The 20,826-nt window shown below is 40.2% G+C and overlaps 1 protein-coding gene across 7 annotated transcripts in view; it reads right to left on the bottom strand.

The window, feature by feature from the left end:
- Positions 1 to 20,826, bottom strand: part of TNIK (TRAF2 and NCK interacting kinase) — a 400,443-nt gene that overhangs the window by 6,160 nt on the left and 373,457 nt on the right. For 6 of the 7 annotated variants that reach the window (XM_066347637.1, XM_066347638.1, XM_066347642.1 and 3 more), the window contains 9 exons: positions 20,051 to 20,215; positions 17,413 to 17,524; positions 16,443 to 16,613; positions 14,757 to 14,900; positions 11,954 to 12,088; positions 7,530 to 7,630; positions 3,936 to 4,085; positions 1,824 to 1,983; positions 1,437 to 1,576 (listed from right to left, as the gene is read on the bottom strand). In XM_066347637.1, coding sequence (XP_066203734.1) covers positions 1,437 to 1,576; positions 1,824 to 1,983; positions 3,936 to 4,085; positions 7,530 to 7,630; positions 11,954 to 12,088; positions 14,757 to 14,900; positions 16,443 to 16,613; positions 17,413 to 17,524; positions 20,051 to 20,215 — 1,278 coding nt within the window. The remainder of the gene's footprint in view (positions 1 to 1,436; positions 1,577 to 1,823; positions 1,984 to 3,935; positions 4,086 to 7,529; positions 7,631 to 11,953; positions 12,089 to 14,756; positions 14,901 to 16,442; positions 16,614 to 17,412; positions 17,525 to 20,050; positions 20,216 to 20,826) is intronic. The other variant, XM_066347641.1, reaches the window with a different exon arrangement.

The following is a 20,826-nucleotide window of genomic DNA, read 5'->3' as shown; positions in this document are numbered from 1 at the left end:
CCCTTCAGTCAGCCAACAGCAAACTTCAGTACAAGGCATTTACTTTTGTCACTAGTATAAAGTCTCTGCTACTTCACTTTCACAACTTCTTTAGAAGAATGCTGTCTCTGCCAACAACAGCTTCTTAAGAAGTTCTGTGGAAATGCTTGTCATTCGGCTAATGCTACATATGTAAGTAAAGCTACTGTTAGGGTTAGTGAATCAAAATGGGTAAGCACAGAGAACCCATGGAAACACAGTGAGGAAAAGAACGAGTTGCTGTTTCCTTCAGGTTGTATGCACTCTGGGATCTAAACTTTGGGCCTCAGATGTGGGCGTGGTCCCAGCCTGCTCCTGAGAGTGTGTGAGCATGGCATGGACAGCTTGTCGGAGTGGGTCTTCAATGAATTAGGAGCATGGGGGTCCATGTCTAGATCATTCTTAGTTTTATAATTCCCAGGTACTAGGTGGGAGCTGGAGTTTTACCGGGGATGGGGCTGTTTTCTGACACACTATGGTCAGGCCCTGGGACCATTCTTTGCCACCCACAGCTTCTGCCCTCCTAGACCACACTAGACGACACTAGGTCAGAGTCATTGACCAGGGTGGATCTATTCTATACCCACACCTCAAGCTTGGACAAAGACCAATCTAGACTTTGGGTGGGCCAAGAGGCATACATCTGTATGACCCATCACATTCTTTTCTATAGGTGTTTATGTTAGCTGTTTTGGAGACAGCATTTCCATGTTGGCCAAGGTCACAAGGGACAAATTCACAAATGCAGTATAGCTTAGCTACTAAAACCTTGGGTTAGTCTACAGGGAGGGCACGGGAGGAACAGCAGTGCTGCAGAATACCCTCTGGGGACTGAGCATGCCAGAGGGACACTGCCACTTTCACTGGGAACAGTCCCCTACAACACTGCAGAAGAAACATGGCTGGAATGACATAGGACATGGCACTAGTTGAGTTTGTGATTGTGCATTCTTTAAGAAATGGGTGACATTCTATAAAAGTTTATATTTCTACATGTCAAACATTTTACATTTAAAGGTGAATATAATGTGATGGGTTAGGTCCTGATAGTGACTTTGTTAAAAGTCTAGTAGTGGCATATAAAGTTGACCCACTGTGAGATGATTAATGATGGACCAACTCTTCTAAGTGGTTAGGAGAATTTGAGATGTCTGCTGAGTCACCACAGGGCCCACAGGCCACAAAAGTTATTACAAGTTTACAAGAACTTTTTTCAGATGTGTTTATATCTTTTTTGATATATAAATAATATATTCTGAGGGGTCACATAAATCAAACCAAATAATGCCATTTCAAGATAATATTGATTGTTTAACACAGATGTGATTCAAATCAGTATAAAGGAAAATGAAGGTTTCACAGGTACCTGGTGGTCTCTTAAAATGCAAACACTAATGCAAATGTTGAAACGGATTTACCTTATCATTTCTTTCACATAGAAACTTTAACCTTTGAGCTCGCTTATGCATAAATACTCCATCCAAATGTCCTGTTTCCACTGACCGGATCTCAATAGCTTTCTCGCCCCAGCCCATTATCTGATTGGAATGAATGTAGGCTGTCAAAAGGAATTTCCAAAACTGCATTAAAAACATTAGATGGGCAATAACTCACAGCATCTGTTCACATCTTAACCACAAAAATGACAAACGACTTGAGATAAACAGACAAAGCATGTCTTACAAGTGTTATTCACAGACATTTTTTTTTTTTTTTGTGGAATCAAATGGTTGTTTCACATTTCTTGACTTTCGTTTCATTTGGGGGGTGTAACTGCTGAAGGAGATAAGGAATGGTTAACCTACCCACAGACGTGGGCATTTCTCCCCATTGGAGCACCACATCCTTAGTTATCCGGCCGTAGGTGTTTACATACACCCCCTCATCCTCATAGCAAACAAGCATTTCCATCCCATCTGTTTTAGGCAAGATGACAATGGCATGAGGAGTGATATTGCCCTGAATCTAGAAGACAAAGAAAGGCCAGGCATTATTATTTTAAAATATAATTAATCTCTAGGAATTGCAAAAAAAGAGGTGTTTTTTTCCCCCATTTTCATTCTAGAGACTGACGTTCTGATTTGCTTCATTTAACCACTAACCTGGTAAATACAAACTTAGGCACTAGGTCAAGAATCCAACTTACCTGTTCCTGGAAATAACAACTCTGGAGCACCTACTATGTGCCAAGCACCGGGCCCTTTACCTATTCAATTTCTAGTCCTTAGAACTATATCCCTGCAGGAGATATCTTCATCTACAAAGCAGGCAACTGTATTTCAGAGGGATTATGTAACTTGACCATAGCATGTGGTGAGAGAATTAGAATTTGAGCACATGTTGCATAGACATTGAAAATCACGTGTTTTTCATCTATTTCCAAAATAGATGATGAGAAGCTGAATCTGATGGAGAAGAGCTTAAATGGGTCCAAAAGGTGGGACCAAAGTAGCCTCCTCCCAAATAGGTTCTGAGCAGGTAGCACAGATTGTTTATCTGGGTGCCTAAATAACAGAATAAGTTCATCCAAATTAGTGGTTTGCTTAGAAAAAAATTTGAAATTACCATTCATTACAAAAAAGCCTCACTATTGAAATAACTGTAGACGGACTTGTTCTAGGAAAAGAAGTGTGGTACTCGGCGACCCCTAGCTGAGTGTCATGACAGTCCGAGAGCCGCGGGACAGCAAGGAGAGGGTCAGAGGGGACTGCAGCGGCGCCCTAGAGCACGAATGTGAGTCCCGTGTGCACAGGCAACACACGGCGAGAGCCACAGTGCAACAGTGGATGACGTGTGTGTGTGTGATATACTAAAACAACTTTCTTCAATTGTATTTCTTTGGATGAAGTCTTTAAAATCTCAAAATACAAATCAGCAACAGATTAGGCCTCAGACTCTCCTGATAAATCATTCCTATTGTATGTTAGCCTTGAGATCACATTAAAAAAAACCCACAATTTATACTGCACCAGTCCTACTAAGAGAAACCATATTTGGAGTTTGGGTGAAAAGGTGAAAGAATTAAGAAGTACAAATTGGCAATTATAAAATAGTCATGGGGTTGTAAGTACAGCCTAGAGATTATAGTCAGTAATATTATAACAACATTGTATAGAGCCAGGTTGGATCACTTCATAAGTTATTTCACTGTCTAACCACTGTGCTGTACACCTGAAACTAATATATTAAATGTAAACTGTAACTGGAAATTAAAAATAACTTGAAATTAAAATTAAAAGTCATGTTTTAGGCAAAGTATCAGTATAATAATATTAATACTATAATTTGCAGACCCAGTGGCAGGTATTTTAGATGTATTACCTCATCGGATGTGATGATAACCACAGGAAATCGGCTCTTTTACCCCCATTTCTCAGTTGTGACAGCTGAGGGCTGGAGAGACTGCCTAATGTGTCCATTATTGTGAAGTGGTTACATGCTAGAGTCAGGGTATATGTTCCAGTATGTTCGATTTCACTACATGACACTGCCCACAAGTTGAGAAGAGGAACAAAACTAGCAGGAAAGGAACCACTGGTCTTCTCTTACATAAACCAGTCTTACTTCAAAAACCGAAAATAGGAACTCATCTATTGTACTCCTGCTTAAAAAACAGAATTTATGCCCTTGAAAGAAAAATACTCATATGTATTTTAATCTGAAGACAACAGGTCAAATAAATGGCAAATAATTGCTATTATGAGTTATTCAGTTTTCAGCAGTCATAAAGATCAGTTAAATTTATATGTTTAATTAATTAAAAGTGTTGTCTATGGGTATTTAGTGAAGGTCAAAAGTCTATCCCCTATACTGATTAGTAAAAGTATGACTTCCATTAAAAATGTTCAAAAGCAAATCTCTTTCTACATATAGGCTGTTGTACAGAGAGCCCTCATCATAGGCTTCTAGTAACTTACATGAGATGGTATGTAGATATCATAAGAGTTGCCTGAATCAACATCAATCACATGGAAACCGGTATGAGAACCAAAAATAACCTTTAATCTTTGACCTTCTTCTACCGTGAGATCAACAAGCAGTGGTTTGTGCTGGAGATCTGCAAAAGACTTTAAAAATGACGGCATGAGTAAACACATCGTTCAAAGAAGTATCTTAATTTTTTTTTCCTTTAGCAATTGCCTGGTGAAATTTAACTTTCTTAAATAGAAAGACCAGGAAATTTCTCTTTCAGTTTTAGGTCTGTTCATACTCAGGCTGCAGAAGGAGGGCTCTAGCACGCATTTGTGCCCTTTTCCCCACTCCTTGTTCTCCAGAGTGGGGAAATGGTTTGCAGTTGTCAAGTTTTGACACTGTCACCATGCATTAAAAGCTGGTGCAAATCAAAACTGCAATGAGATACCACCTCACTCCTGTTAGATTAGCTATTATTAACAAGACAGGTAATAGCAAATGTTGGAGAGGCTGTGGAGAAAAAGGAACCCTCATACACTGTTGGTGGGAATGTAAAGTAGTACAACCATTATGGAAGAAAGTATGGTGGTTCCTCAAAAAACTGAAAATAGAACTACCTTATGACCCAGCAATCCCTCTACTGGGTATATACCCCAAAAACTCAGAAACATTGATACGTAAAGACACATGCAGCCCCATGTTCATTGCAGCATTGTTCACAGTGGCCAGGACATGGAAGCAACCAAAAAGCCCGTCAATAGACGACTGGATAAAGAAGATGTGGCACATATACACTATGGAATACTACTCAGCCATAAGAAATGATGACATCGGATCATTTACAGCAAAATGGTGGGATCTTGATAACATTATACGAAGTGAAATAAGTAAATCAGAAAAAACCAGGAACTGCATTATTCCATACGTAGGTGGGACATAAAAGTGAAACTAAGAGACATTGATAAGAGTGTGGTGGTTACGGGGGGAGGGGGGAAAGGGAGAGGGAAAGAGGGAGGGGGAGGGGCACAAAGAAAACTAGATAGAAGGTGACAGAGGACAATCTGACTTTGGGTGATGGGTATGCAACATAAGTGAACGACAAGATAACCTGGACTTGTTGATCTTTGAATATATGTATCCTGATTTATTGATGTCGCCCCATTAAAAAAATAAAATTATAATTAAAAAAAAAAAAAAAAAAAGCTGGTGCCTAGGTACTGCTATTCTCTCCTGTTTATTTCTGGCCTTTTCCCTCAGAGAAGTCCCAGCCACCTCTCTGGCTCCTCTTTCCCAGATTTGACAGCGAAACCCGTGCACGGCTGCTACCTCTTCAGACACAGCCTGGCTGAGCCATCGGGCCATTTCTATGCTAAGCCTGTGCAGGATTAACGGGAGAGTGGAGGTAGAACATCAAAGACTCAAGATTCATTTACTTAATTTTTTTATTTTACATGAATGTTTCTAGCAGCTTTATATGAATAAATACCCCAAACTAGAAAAAACCCACTTGTTATTTTTTGGCAAGCAAATGGTTAAACAAACTGTGGTGTATAACCATACAGTGGAATACACCAATAATTCCAAACAATATGTGAAACAAACTACTGACACAAGCAGCAACCTGGATGATTCTTCAGAGAACTATGCTTAGTTGGCTACTAAGGTTTAACTTGGGGGGAAAAAAGAGAGAGCTGTAGCTAAGTTTATCTAGGTTCTATGTGTTTGAATCCAGAGACAAAGCTGCAACGAGCTGGCAAATGTTCTTTTTTTTTTTTAGGTGAGAGGAGGGTAGATAGAGAGACAGACTCCTGCATGCACCCCCACTGGATCTACCTGGCAACCCTGTCTGGGGCTGCTGCTATTTTTAATGCCTGAGGCTGACATGCTTGGACCAACCAAGCTATCCTTAGTGCCTGAGGCTATGCTTGAACCGAGGGAGCCACTGGCTGCAGGAGGGGGGGAGGGAGTGGGGTGGGGGAGGAGGCAGATGGGCACTTCTGTGTGCTCGGAATCAAACCTGGGACATCCATATACTGGGCCGATGCTCTATCCACTGAGCCACTGCCCAGGGCCAATAAGTATTCTTTTGTTTCCTTTTCCACCCTTTACCTTATTGGGCTTGAAGCTTGGGAGAGAATGACAAGTGCCTCACTATAATGTATAATGCTATCGTCCCCTAATAGCCCCCTCTTCTTCCATTGCTAACATCATTCCCAGGGCACAGGGGGCCCGAGCCTCACATCCTTGTCCTTTGAGGGGGTTCGGCCCCCTGCCAGCTCCAAATTTTTTGTTCAAGTCCTTGCCTTTCCTCTTCCCTCTTTCCAAGCTGGGTGTAAGCTGCCGGACAAAGCATTTCACACTCTCTCATGCACTTCAACTAGTAAACTGATAGCAGTAACTTCAGAACTGGAATGGGACCTTGATTGAAATGCTTTTGCGGAGAGAGATTTGGGCAGAACAGCAGTACCACTTTGGTTCTGAGTCCCTAAAATGTGGTTACTAACCTAATGTATTTCAAATATTTCTCTCCATAAAAGGGGGGTTATGGAGGGAAGCTCAAACCCACGGATGAATCCATCTTCCTGAGCACATCACAAATGAGCCCCTAGCACTAAGGGAATAAGAGAAAAGTGGGGTGATTTAGCCCTGAAGACAGGCTTATAATGTTCCCAAGGTAGCTTCTGCCCTCACATGGCATGTGTGGGAAGAAAGAATACACAAAGGATCAACGGGGATAATGGTCAAAAGGTGGGGAAAAAGCAAAGACCAATGAGATATAAAGAGAGACATGGGCAGGAAGAGAGAATAAACAAGATCATTTACATAGGCTGAGGGCAGATTGTACAGCTCTGAAACCATAGCAGTGTCCACAAGTACTGGTACTTCTGGGATTTGGGGGTCAGCTTTCATGATCTGGGGCAATGGGACTAGCATGGGCCTAATCCCTACCCCACTCTGGTTGAATCTCATGAGTGATCAGTCTAACTATGGTGGCCAGAGACTCAAGACAAGGTCAAAATAATATAGCCATCAAAATTGAAGAATGCAGAGAAAGTAGGTCATTTTCAAATGTGACTAAATTCAGTTTTCATTTCAGAGAAATCCAACAGCATTGGGGATATGGAGCATCAAGTGAGTTTTAGAGATTTTACCCCACAAGGCTTATGAAAATGATAAGAGTTGGAGACTCAGTTCAACCCTGAAATTCAGTGCTGCTCTCGGTCTGCCTTTTTCAGCTGAAATAACGGAGGGTGCCCTAGTTAGATGGCTGTATAATGAATCTCATTACCTAGTCCCACAATTAATGATTTGCCTAGAAACATCCCATATTAAATGCCACTTGGAGATGGTGATTCATATACCTAAAATGGAGGAGTGTGTACCCAAATTTTAATTTGACTAATTTTATAGCATTTACTAATTTTTAGTCTTTACTTTTAGAATAATAAATCTAAGAGTTTCTATACTTTTAAAAGAAGTGTATTATATATAGAAATATTAGTCTATGTGCAATACAGACCACTTTGTTAACTGGTAGAAACCTAAAATAATAAAAAAAAAACACCAAGCACATTTTAGGTAATCACATGCCCGCTTACCTTAAATGCCATGAACTTATGATATGGTTTAGGAGCCCAAGCATATATCTCCACGGCATTCTTTAAGGCAATCACCAAGAATTTGATCCTTTCATATTTAACTGTAACAGAAAAATTATAAAAGCATGTCAATTTACACAAGTTTTTTTATTAATAAATGTGTAAGCCATAATATGCAACTATACAAGATGGGGCAAAAGTAGATTTACATTTGTTTGTATGAAAAATAATATAATAATTAATAAATAATAATACAAGAATACACTGTGCTTTGTGTACTCACAACTATAAACTTACTTTTGCTCCACCCTGTACATATATAAAACCATAATTGAGAACAATGTTATTGGTGTGGGGTTTTCTAATAGATAAAGATTTAACTTCCTTTAGTGTACTTGGTTTGCATAATATTTGGGGCTTATTGCTTTAATATAAAGGCTCTTCTTTTTCATCTAAAGATGTAACTAGCTTAGGACTGTCTTTAACCACTAGGACTAGATGTGAACTATTCGTCCTAGTAAGAAGCTATAGAATATCACTTGCCTTTTCCTTGCCTGGCTTTTACGTTCATCTGCATGTAAGTAAGCAGCTGAGAGCTGGTAGAAAAATTAGTAAATGGGTAGGGACATATAAAGGCTTCCATCTGCTTATTACTCATATTTGATTTTCAATTTTTAGAAATTTATAAGGGATTAGTGCCCTTATAAAAAAGCCCCTAGACCCCTCTCCTCTTCTGGTAGGTGAAGTTGTAGCAACACTACAGCTGTCTATGGGCCAGGAAGCAAGCCTGTAACAGTGCACATGACAGCACCTTCATCTCGGTTGGACTGCCCAGACTCCCGAGCTGTGACAAAGAAATTCCTATTGTTTGTAAGCCACCCAGTCTGCAGTATTGTTAGAGTAACTTGAACAGACCAAGACGGTATACCTGGCAGTCATTTTTTAGTGCAATATCTGAATAAAGAGAATATTCTGTGTTCTCAAAAAATTTGACAACCCACAACACCACCAAATACTTGCTCTTTGAGCTCTTTTTCTTTAACATGTACCTTCTGTTTACACATTCTGTCCTTAACATACTTTCAACTACTTCTTTAGCAATTTGTTTCCATATTTCTAATTAACGTTCTTTCTAAGAAAACTTTTTATTACATTTATTGGAGGGTCTGACCAGGTGGTGGTGCAGTGGATAGAGCATCAGATTGGGACACGGAAGACCCAGGTTCGAAACCCTGAGGTCTCCAGCTTGAGTGTGGGCTCATCTGGTTTAAGCACGGGCTCACCAGATGGAGCTCAAGGTCACTGGCTTGAGCAAGGGGGTCACTTGGTCTGCTGTTGACCCCCCCCCACCCCCCCGTCAAGGCACATATGGAAAGTAATCAATGAACAACTAAGAAGCCATCATGAATAATTGATGCTTCTCATCTCTCTTCCTTCCTGTCTGTCTGTCCCTATCTGTCCCTCTGTCTTTCACTATCTCCATCACACAAAAAAATTTACTGGAGTGACATTAGTTAATAAAATTATACAGGTTTCAGGTGTACAATTCTATGACACATAACTAACTGTATGTTGCATTGTATGTTCTCCACCAACATTCTTAAAATGTTTTTTCTTGATTTTTTTAAGGTTGTAGATATTCTCTATTGACCTTGCAATATGAGAAGGATTTAGTTTCTTATCACCCTCTCTTTTCCCTAGTTCTCTCTCTCTTTTTTTTAGATTTTATTTATTCATTTCAGAGAGAGGAGACAGAGAGAGAAGGGCAGGGGGAGGAGCAGAAAGCACCAACTCCCATATGTGCCTTGAGTAGGCAAGCCTGGAGTTTTGAACCGGCCACTTCAGCATTCCAGGTCAACGCTTTACCCACTGCGCCACCACAGGTCAGGCCTCTGGTTCTCTCTCTTAAACACACACATTTCTTACTCTCCCACACCTTCAATGTACTTACAGTTTTAATTTTTGGTTAAATCAATATTCTGTGTTCAAATTATTGTTCACAGATAAGGTACACAGTACACCGTAATTATATATCCTTTCTTATTTTCTCTCATTTTTTTTCAAGTCTTGATTTCTTATGCATCTATGTCTAAGCATGTGTGAAACTTCTGCTAGTGCTGTAACTGCCTTCAACACAGTCAAACATGACTGGTAATCTATTACTAAGATTTTCTTTTTCTTGAGTACACCTTCTGGAACCCTCTGTGGTTCTGTTTTGCTTGGACTGACACACACACATACACACACACACACACACACACACACACACACACACACACACACACCCATTAGTTCTGTTTCCCTGGAGAATTCTGGGGAGACAGATGGATTATACAACACCAGTTCCCTCGGAGTTCTGCAGTGAGCCTTGCTTCACTGTCTTCTCATCTCCTAGGACCTGCTGAGTCCCAGGCCACCTGATTCTGGATCTTTTATGGGTAAACTCTTGGTTTGTTTGTCTATTTACTTACTTATCATCTAGAAGCTTTAAGAACCTTCTCATTTCCTGGATACTGAAATATCATGTTGATAGGTCTTGTTGTGTTTCTTTTTTTCATCCACTCTTCTGGTATTCCATGAACCCTTTTAACTTGGGACTTCAAGGTCTTAGTTATAGTTTTTTTTTCTTGTATTCTTTCTTTGATACTTTCCTCCTCTTCTGTTTCTTGTTTATTTATTTTTGTTTTAAAGTCATGCTACTTAGATTTTATACCACTTGGATTGACCCTTTCATTTTTTAACTCATATTCTTTTTTTTTTGTTCTACTTCTAGAACCTTCTCATCTTTATCTTAACATTTCTATAACATTTTTATTCCTGTCGGTTTATTTTTATTTCCAAGATATTTTCTTGCTTTCTGAACATGTTCTACATGTTTTAATAGCCTTTATTCTTCTTTTATGAAAACATTTTATAACCTCTTTGAAGTTATTGTTTCTTTCTTTAATTTTTTCAGTCACTCCTCAATACACTTGTTCCCTCTAAGTCTTTCTAAGTTTCCTACCTTTTCAAAGATTTCAGCAAGCCTGATATGTGAGTTTATTGACTGCTTGGCTTTACTTTAAGAAGTTAAACAACAAGCTTTGTTTAAGGCATTTCAAATATTAGTACCTGAACATCTTTTCTTTCTGGCCATTTTGTTTCTTTGAAGACAAATCTTAGAATCTCTTGCTTAGGAGTTTAAGCATGCCTGCCAACATTTTGGGAGCTAAACTGGGGATGGAAGTGTGCATGTGTATGTGTGTGTGTGTGTGTGTCCTCAAAATTCAGTATTTCCCACGATCAGACAGGCTGTGCCAAGGCCCTTCAGTCTTCTGTTTCAGTGGGGAGGGTGGCGCCTGACTGGCTTCTAGGGGACTTGCTACTCATCAACTTTCCAACACCCCTTCTGTTTTCAGTTTGAGTCTATGCTTCCACTTCAGATACATCTGGGGCTCCAGGTCCCGGGCCTTTCTGGGTTCTGTTCAGTGACTGTATTGATGCTGATAAATTTACTTACTGAAAGCTTAAAATTCAGCAATTCCTGACCAGCTAAGTTTGTTTTTAGTCATCCAATTACAATTGTTCAAGTTTGTTGATATCTCATTTGCTGGTGTCTCTGTTTCTGATCCATTTGCCCTTCCTTGTGGTTTTATGCAGTGGTAGGTTCAAATAACTTAAAAACTGGTTCTCTGCCCTAATGACCATTTTAAGTATAAAAAACGATATATCAAAAGGTAGCTTATTATTTCATGCGTTTCGTACTTAAATAAGAACAATAAAAGAGGTACACAAAACTAGATTATAAGAAAGGTTTTAAAATATTAATTAAAAAATACTAAATGATACCTGACAAAAAACAATAAAACTATTATTTAAGCTATTTCTATATTGCTTCTTGATTGGCATCCTCATTTGTAGTTTTTCTCATCTATGGACGGAATGAACATGACTACGGGCACTTAGAATACGCTGTTGTGCAGATGAACATTAAAAAAGAGTAAAGAATGTAAATTTGTGATTTCCACATTGGGCGGCTGCCCAGTGCCCACCTTAGAGAGAACCCTGATTAAAAGCGCCATTTTAACAATCAGTTGCTGAACTAAAAAAAAAAGTCAGGTATTAGTTCTGCGGAACTGGTGTGACCTGGCTGAATCCCACCACTGGTTTTATGGCATTGTTATTCCTTCATTGTAATTTTATGGGCAGGAGTGAATATAAGTGTTTAAACTGGAGCGTAGGACTTTATTCTGAATGCACTCTTTGAACTTCATTCATCTGACTTTTATTTATTTATTTTTTTGCAAATAAGGCAAGTGTACTTAAGTTTTCTGCAACATCTTACCTTGGTCACAAAGGCATCATCAAAATCAGAAAGAAAAAACTTCATTAAACTTAAGTGAGTAATTCCGGCTGAGCATAAAGCAGCCGCGCCCGAGACGCACCGACTTTGTAGTGGATGCAGCCCTCCAGGTCCCCCACGGTGACCCAGCCCTGCTTCTTCTCCACCTCGGGGTCGTTGTGCAGGATCCTGTTTCTCAGCCACGAAAGGTAGTACACTCGGAGCTTGTTCTTCTTTCCTGTTGAGACAGCAGAGCCTTGATTTCACGCCCTTATGACAGACTTTGTTTTCTAAATCCTTCCCCGTCTTTATTTTATTCATTTATTTTCTTTTATAATTGTGTGTGTAGCAAGACACAATAACCAATGTCTCTAGCACCATCAAAGTGTGTCTCTGCTAAAGCATGATTAAAACAGCTCCAATTATTTTGGAAAAATAACCATTTTATAATTTGTCTTTAAGTTATTTTTTGTTTTTGTTTTGTGACAGAGACAGAGAGAGAGACAGAGAGAGGGACAGATAGGGACAGACAGACAGGAATGGGGAGAGATGACAAGCATCAATTCTTCATTGTGGCTCCTTAGTCTCCTTAGTTGTTTATTAATTGCTTTCTCATATGTTCCTTGACCGGGGGAGCTACAGCAGAGTGAGTGACCTCTTGCTCAAGCTAGTGACCTTGGGCTCCAAGCCAGTGACCCTGCGCTTAAGCTGGTGAGCCCCCGCTCAAGCCAGATGGGCCCGCGCTCAAGCTGGTGACCTCAGGGTTTCAAACCCGGGTCCTCTGTGTCCCATTCCGATGCTCTATCCTCTACGCCAATGCCTGGTCAGGGTAGGTTGTTTTTTTATTACTCTCTTTTCTTAATGCAAACTGTTGTGTCTGCTGAACTGAGTGAGACATATAATTCTGTAACAGAATTGTTGATCATAGAACCAGAATATTCTAGATCTAACTACAGGAAGGAGTGTTGACAACTGGACAGTTCATCATACTGTGTGTGACTGCCTTTCCTTCACAGTCTGACTTCACAGCGTATGCTCACGGGGAGCCTCTTATTTACGTCTCTATTGCTGTAAAGATGACAGCTGGTAATGGTTTCATTTTACCTGATTAACAAAAACAAAAAAAGGATTTGATAAAGAGACCAGAGAAACAAGTTTCATGAAGTCAATCTGAGCTTGGAAAAGAACTTTGGACACATTGATAGGGCTGAGGTCATAGAAAGAAATACTAAACAAAAATAGGGAAGCAAAAAAGATGAGTTCTTGGAAAAAACGTAGAGGTTTCCATTGGTAAAGTGATCCTGGAGTAAAGACTGTTTAGTGTGATTTAAAAACCCTTAAAAATATTGAGTACACAGTGAACAAAGTTTAATATATTCCAAGAGATTATCTGTACACCAGATGAAAAATGTCCCTTGGGGTGGCTCTTCCTAAGTGATCAGAAATTTATGCCCATAGGTGTACTTTTTGGGTACTTATTATTTTCCTTTGATTTCTCTTAGGTATAAAAAAGACATTTTCTGTTTTATATCTTACAAATGTAATATTGATCAGAAGAAAATTCATCCAAGCACTGTACACTGGGTTTGCCAGAGAGTGCACTCATAACTTAAATTAAGGGACTCACTGTGCAGGTACTGTTCCTTTTTGTGACCAAAAGCCCGGGCTACGCACTGACCACAGTCGCTCTGACGAGCAGGAGCCAGGCCGTCCTTCTTTCTGTGCTGACACAAACATGAGGCAGCTCAACCGTATTTTGCTCCCACTTGCATCTCCTCCCTTCCCCACCTAAGCCTCATGACAAGAGGAAATACTGACACTTTTAAAAATAGGAATGTGTCACTCAGAACATAATGAAGCCGGAACGTGAATTTTCTGGTATCACTTCCATTTCTGGGAGGTGACTGGCAGATGCATGGTTTTTGATTTGATTTGGTAGTGTAACAATCAGGAAAGCAATTAACCGGAACAAAGGACTACATTGAATTGAGCTCAAATGATAATAACATAAGAAGAATTTACTTGGTTAACCGTTATGTGGGGAGAATAAAAAGAAATGAAACTCTGCGATTCAGTGGAAAGGTAAAAAAAAAAGAGCATCAAGTAGCATCAAGTGAAGGTATTTTTTCAAAATCCAAGTATGTACAGCTGAAGAACTAAACTTTGTCCAAGATTTAACCCAGCAGTGCTGTGGTCTCTGCAAAAACAATGGCCGAGTAGAGAGAGGTGGTTTTCAAACATGGCTGCACATTGGAAACATCCCAGGAGGTATGAAAGCAATGGATGCCTGAGCCCCACTCCAGGGGATTCTGACCCACTGGTCCAGGGTGCAGGCTAGACTTTCCATAGATCCTCACTTTTGTCTCATCTTTTTTTTTTTTAAGTTCTTTTTGGGAACCAGAAAGCTGCAGAGTATAGCAGCAACGATCCCCACATTCAAATCTCTTTGCAGACTCAGTCGCCCAGCAGGCCAGCTGCACTTGCTAAACGTCAGTGGACCATAAACTAGAGGAGTTCTTCGGAGAACAGAGACCAGAGAAATTTCTGCTTACAAAATTTCCCACTCCTAGACGCCTACATTTTGGTCTGCTTCCTCTGAGAGTGGGTATCCATGACTGGAGAACACACACCTTAAAACATTCGTGCTGAGTCCTGGCAGTGGCTAAAGGCTCATAACAGCCTTTGTGGGGCCTCCCGAATTCAGAGCCTAAGCAGAGCGAGAGAGTTACCTTTGGAGGTCAGACTCTCCAGTTACAAAATATAGGTGCTCTCACTGGCTATACCGTTATAATTTATTGTGTCCCTTGTTAGCTGGGAAGGGCAGAGTTTACGTTTTCTTTAGAAACGAGGTAGTCCCCTCCCCTGCCCGTGCAGTTGTGCAGGACTCCGTCATCGTTGAAGCATACCTGATATCGTCACCAGGACATTCAGTCCCTCTAGCACATCCATCTGCTGAAATCGCCTCCGGTTGATCAGATTATAAACTTTGCCTTGCCCACTTCGGTCCAAAAGCATTAGGCCATTTTCAGTTCCCACCAGAAGGTTTACACCTGAAAATTTAAGAAGTACCCCAAGAATGACTATTTACAGGCTTTCCCCTTCTGCATCTGGGGTCCCCGTAAAACCTAAGAAACTGTGCCTAGTAAATATAAACTAATGCTCAAGTAGGTATTATAGTCGGGAGTGCAGAAGTAGAAGCTCTGACATAGTAATTAAATCATTCTCTCTTTGGTAATGGAATTAGTAGCAGCATTCACTACATCTAGGCATTTACTTCCTAGTAGAGTCCTTCTCAAGAGGAGCTTTAGGCACACCACCAAAATTTGCTTTTGTTCTTTTCTCGTAAGCCCACCCCTTTCTTGGCTCTCTAAATCCCACTTGGAGGCTTCCTCAAGGACCATCACCACCCACCCCATTCAGGCAGGGATTTCTAGCCTATCCACGCTCAATATACAACAGTGACCCATGTCCATGCCCAAATGCCACAGCTTAATGTATGTCCTAAGGTTCTGCTCCATGTTAGGAAATGATAAACATAATTTAAGCAAAGGTGTTAAATTGTGAGCCATGGAAATACTGACTGTAAGGAACTTCTCTGGTACCTAAATCTAATCCAGCCCATCTCCCATACAGTAATTCTTACTGGACATCTCAGGCAGGTAAGTAGTCTTATCTGGACACATACAATATTAAAATTCATCCCTATGCAACACATGTATACACTAAGAGGTCCACTGTGCAATATACTATATTCATGAATAGGTAACTCTAACTTCTCTTGCTTGTATGTCTATCTTTTGAGGAGCACCCATGTCTGCTCTTTCATCTACATGGTCAATATTAAACATGCCCATCTTGTTTTGTCTCTTCTCCAGAGGCCAGAGACGTATTTCTGTCCATCACATCTCCCATGAAATAGTTTTTGGGCTTCATACTCTTACCCACTAACATCTCAAATGCCTTCATCCTTATATAACTGGTGCCAAAACCAGGCCTGGCACTTTAGATGGGTTCAAATGGGCTATGTCTTTCCTTGATCTGTCCATGACATTTAGAGTAACACAGACCAGAACTTTGATAGAACCTCATCATACCTACATTGAGTTTGAGGCCAGCTAAAACCTGCAGATCTTTTACACAAGAACTGCAGGTTAAGGTTTTGAAGTAAAAGGGAAGGTCCATATCTATTGTCCTTTTCAAGTTTCACCGTGCTACTGTTAGTTTGGCCTTCAGCAATTCAATAAAATATGCTAGACTAGTTTTTTAGCTGTGAATTAGAAGTAATGCCATCAATCCCCTTGTGAGATGTTGTAGAGGTCACAGAATGTGGGGCATATTACTCAGGGCGGACTCATGGTGTGTGTGTAATACATGGTAGGTAGTCTGTTGTTGGCTTTAGTCCATCGCTTATATAAAGTTGTTCTAACTCTCATTTTGTTTCAAATTGTTCTTGGTCATTCCAGAGGCCAAGATAGTCCCAAGTTAGGTCTCTAACATTCATGATTCCATCAGTGCTCTTCTGATGCTAAGATCCACAGGCCTTAATGTTGAAGGGTCAATTCATTATTGAGTGGTACAGAGCACCAACTCACCCCACAGAGCTGCACAAAGTATTTCCGAGTTGAATCGTTTCTTGTATTTTCTGATTTCTGGTGTGTCGCTATGAGGCCGAATGTTCGTTGGGTTTACGTTTACCACAGAAATCTTTCTTGCTTCATTGAGTTTGGCCTGTTCTTGCCTAAGAAGTTCGCTAGTAAACAGAGCTTTGAGAAAAAGAATCAGAGAAGTCAGTGGCATCTTAAAAAGTAACCAGTGGAGTTATGGAGAAGGGGCTTCATAACACAACGATTTCTTCTTGTTTAGTGTGCATGATAGCAAAGGTAAAAAAAAAAACACCTCTGAAACTACACATAATTGACATTTTTTTAGTAAAATAAAGTATAAGTCATTCATAGAAGCAGTATTTTGTCTATTAGTAAAACAGGCTTAAAGACACCACTTGAATAGTTCAGGGAATTGATAATCATCTCACAAAAATACATCACCCTCATCTCCTATAATATATGGAGGAATGATTTACTTTTTGAAATTCTGCATAATCAACTAAGAAATTGGCCTAAGCTGAGTCTAATGATCAGTGAGTAGCGGAAGTCTATAAAGCAAGACTCTCCTCAAACGCAGCCACTTTTGCATGGGAAGCACACACCTACAACTCAACGTGCACTTATTAAGAGTCTACTGCGTGCACAGCACTGTACCCAGAAATTGTTTTTGAGAAATATGTGGTAAGTTTGGAGATCTCTGAGGAACAGCTTTTCCTAGGGCCCCTGGAGACCTCTGGGTTTCTACCAGGAGCAAAATAGAAGAAATGAAAGAAAAATGGAAAGAAACTGGCTTTAGGAATTATACAAAAATAATAATTAAAAATAAAAGTCTTCCCTTTAAGACAGGGCCTAAGGAGTAAATGGATTAACTATTGAACTAATAATTAAATTTTTCATCAGGCAATACCAGAAAGGAAAGCCAAGCTACTTTCTAAAACAGCAGGGCCTGCCAGCTTACCTGTAGCTGATGACTCTTCCTCCTCTTCGTCCTCATTGGTGGGAGACGTCTGGTACACTCTCGGGTCCACGAACGGCGTGAACGATGCTTTAGTGCTGCTCCCCATGCCATACTGACCAACCAGCAAGGAGATTGAGGAGAGCGGATGAATAAATATGCAGCAAAAAATAATGCTAACAATACTTTGCTTGGGCTTAAAATAATTATAAACTCTTCACTCCATCCAGCTGTTCACAGTCTAATCCCCTAGTCAATGTGCATGCTTCTCTCTCCTGGTATTGATTACTCACTAGTCATGGCGCCTTGTCAGGGCTTCTTTAATTATCAGAGAGCAAGAATTATAATAAACAAGTTACATTTTGGGCTGCATGTGATACCTTAATACCTGGAAAATGACTGGTGACAGAGCTATCTCTTTCTTGAAGTAAAAGCAATCTCATACTGACCAAATGTTCTTAAGAAAAGCGGACACAGTTGGCAATAAACTAAGTAAGCACGTCCTCATAGTTGCATTTTACCTCGGACACTCAGTCAGCCAGAGCCTCTTTCCTTGGGGACCGAGGCCCTTCCATGCTGGCCTTCTGTTGTGATGCAGGTAGGTTGATGTTGGCTTACGAAGCCTTATACTCTTTAATTTAGGGACGATTTCACCCAGGAACTAAAGGTTTTTCCTTCCCATGATAATTCCCTTAGCCTTTTGAGTAGTGAGTTTTTCCATGCTCACTGACCCCCAGAAGTGAGTTGTTTTTTTTCAAAAAATGAAATTAGTTTCAGTTACAGTTTTATTAACTTAAAAATCATGTTTTTTGATAACCAATTTATGGAAACAAAAAAGAACATACATTTGCCTTTTTTAAATGTTGCCTTGCACATTTTTAAAACAAATAGATCATACTCTGGATGGTCAGGAGGCGTGAGGACGTCCATGAACGTTCACACTACGCAAAGGGTTAAAAGATACTTCTATTCACATGTCTTATTTGAGGACTTCATGAAGATACTAGGTCTGCAGGCAATGCATCTTGAGGACTTATATAAAAAATAAATCTCAAGGGCTTGGGAAGCGTTATGAAGATATAAAGTCAGAACTAGACTATAGAAAAATAAACTCGAATATCAGGCTTCATGTCACAATATTCCATATTTGAGTTTTTTAAAAGGAGCTTCAATAACTATCTCCTCATTTTTCTGTCAGCTCCATTCTTTCTACTATCTTCAAGTTCTTTTAATATCACAAACAGACCTGCATTCAACACAAGAAGCATCTCTTTTTTTTTGGTGTAAATACCTTTACTTTTTTAGTCTTATTTTTAGGTTTTTATTTTAAAATATAACCAATATCCCAAGACCCCTAAATACAAAAGAAAAACACAAAGATGCCATCTGATGTAATTTAAGACTTCCCTCCACCTTATAAAGTTAAAATCATTGTATCCTCTACAATGTAGGATTGTCCCTCCCAAATACAGCACTTTCACATACATTCTCTCCTCTGCTCTTTAGAAGAAATCTGAGAAGGAGGTGGGGACAGGTACTAATATTCCCACTCAGAGGTAGAACAGCAACAGAATTTGAACCAGGGTCCAATTCCACTGAGCCCTCCTTGATACCCATAGAAGTGTGTATAGGAAGAAAAAAACTGCTCACACTTCATGAAGCTGTAACTGGGAGCTGTACTTTCCTATATGCCTCTGCCTCTGTGTTCTTTTCCTTCAGGCAAACAAAGCTTATTTATAACTTTAGAATCCAAAGCATGCATCATAAGAAATTAGTGTGTGGACAACATTAAAAACAACAGTGCATATATGCTTTATAAGTATGTGCAGGGAGGGCCCAAGCGTGAGCCACAGGACTACTCATGAAATACAACCAAGCGCTACTGAGCTCATCCTACTGGTCAGCTTGGTCAACGATATCTATGAGCACTACCTAACGTGTTATGTTTATTGAGGCCCTTTTTCCTGGAGTTTTTCCACATTGGAAAGGTAATATCCCATTTTTTCCTTTCTTATGCAATTTGGAGTTTAGAAAGATGAACACTTTGAGAAGGTATATATTTATTAATTTTTATTTTTCATTAATAAGTCATCTCAACTTCTTTTCATTTAAGTCAAACTTAGTTTGAGTAATTAATGTAAATCTGAATCTCAAATATTGGCTTTGGATTGTCTAGAGCAGCGGTTCTCAACCTGTGGGCCGCGACCCCGGCGGGGGTCGAACGACCAAAACACAGGGGTCGCCTAAAGCCATCGGAAAATACATATTTATTATACAATAATATTGAGAACCGCTGGTCTAGAGGCTTAAAATTCTATCATTGGCCTGGGATGTAGGAGGTCCCAATAATGGTTCCAATACTATTACAAACCAGCTATGTGCCTTAGACAAAGCTCTTAACATCTCTGAACCTCATCTGTAAAATAAGGTATTGGTCCAGATAATATTTGATTACTTTTTATTGCTCCGCTTCTACGATTTCCTCTACTATTTGAGTATGTGTATAAATAGATAGATAGTAGAAACCAACCAAACACATTTCTGGGAGCTTGGCAAAGACTCATTCTCACTCTTGAAGACAGCAGATTCCAGCATCTCCTGAAGGAGAACAGAGCTGTCGTGGCTGCTGTCTAGCACTTACTTCAGACCCGGAGTCCATCTCCTGGCAGTGGGTGGAGACGCGGCCCAGGCCCTCGGGCGGGGTCCCAGCTGGGGAATGGCTCTGCTGCACCAGGTCCGGGAGGTTGATGTGGCCCGCGAAGCCATTGCTGTCACTGTGGCCAGAGCGTTTCTTCTCTCCAGGTGTCTGAGGGGGTACAACACACAGGGGGCATGAGAGGGGCAGACGAAGGCCACGGAGTGACATCACCCCTCACACAGCACAGGCATAGTGGTCTCCACATCGACCCACTGGAGTGTGGGAAGATACCACTCAAATTTCTATCTTATCTAAGAAAATAAGAAAGAAGTTAAGCTTTGATAATATTTAGTCTATGGATCGACCCTGAGGCATAACACTGCTGCATGAGGAGCAGTCAGGGGTCACACATGTGGGGTTCTTTGTGGGAGGACAGAAATGCTGCAGGGAGGGACTGAGTGGGGCCCACACTTGCAAATATTTGTGTGTTTCTGTGTGAGTGTTCCTGTGCACACACATCAGTTAAATGAATTTGCAAATCATTTTATAGATTGTAATGACACAAACCCACAGAACAGATGCATGCCTCAAAATCTTGCTGAGAAGAAGCAGGGGGATGAGATAACACTAATAATAATCTATGTCCATGTGTGCTCCAAGACATGCAGAGGTGATACCCGACTCCTGGGGTTCTTTGTCAGTCACAAAGTCAAAACAATGACTTACTAATCAGATCTGACAGGAATTACAAAAAACAAACAAACAAAAACAACCCAAAA

This window comes from Saccopteryx leptura, chromosome 8, assembly GCF_036850995.1.
Source record: "Saccopteryx leptura isolate mSacLep1 chromosome 8, mSacLep1_pri_phased_curated, whole genome shotgun sequence".
Classification (NCBI taxonomy): Eukaryota; Metazoa; Chordata; class Mammalia; order Chiroptera; family Emballonuridae; genus Saccopteryx; species Saccopteryx leptura.
Note: the sequence above shows the minus strand (reverse complement) of the source record. Positions and strands in the feature narration are given on the sequence as shown.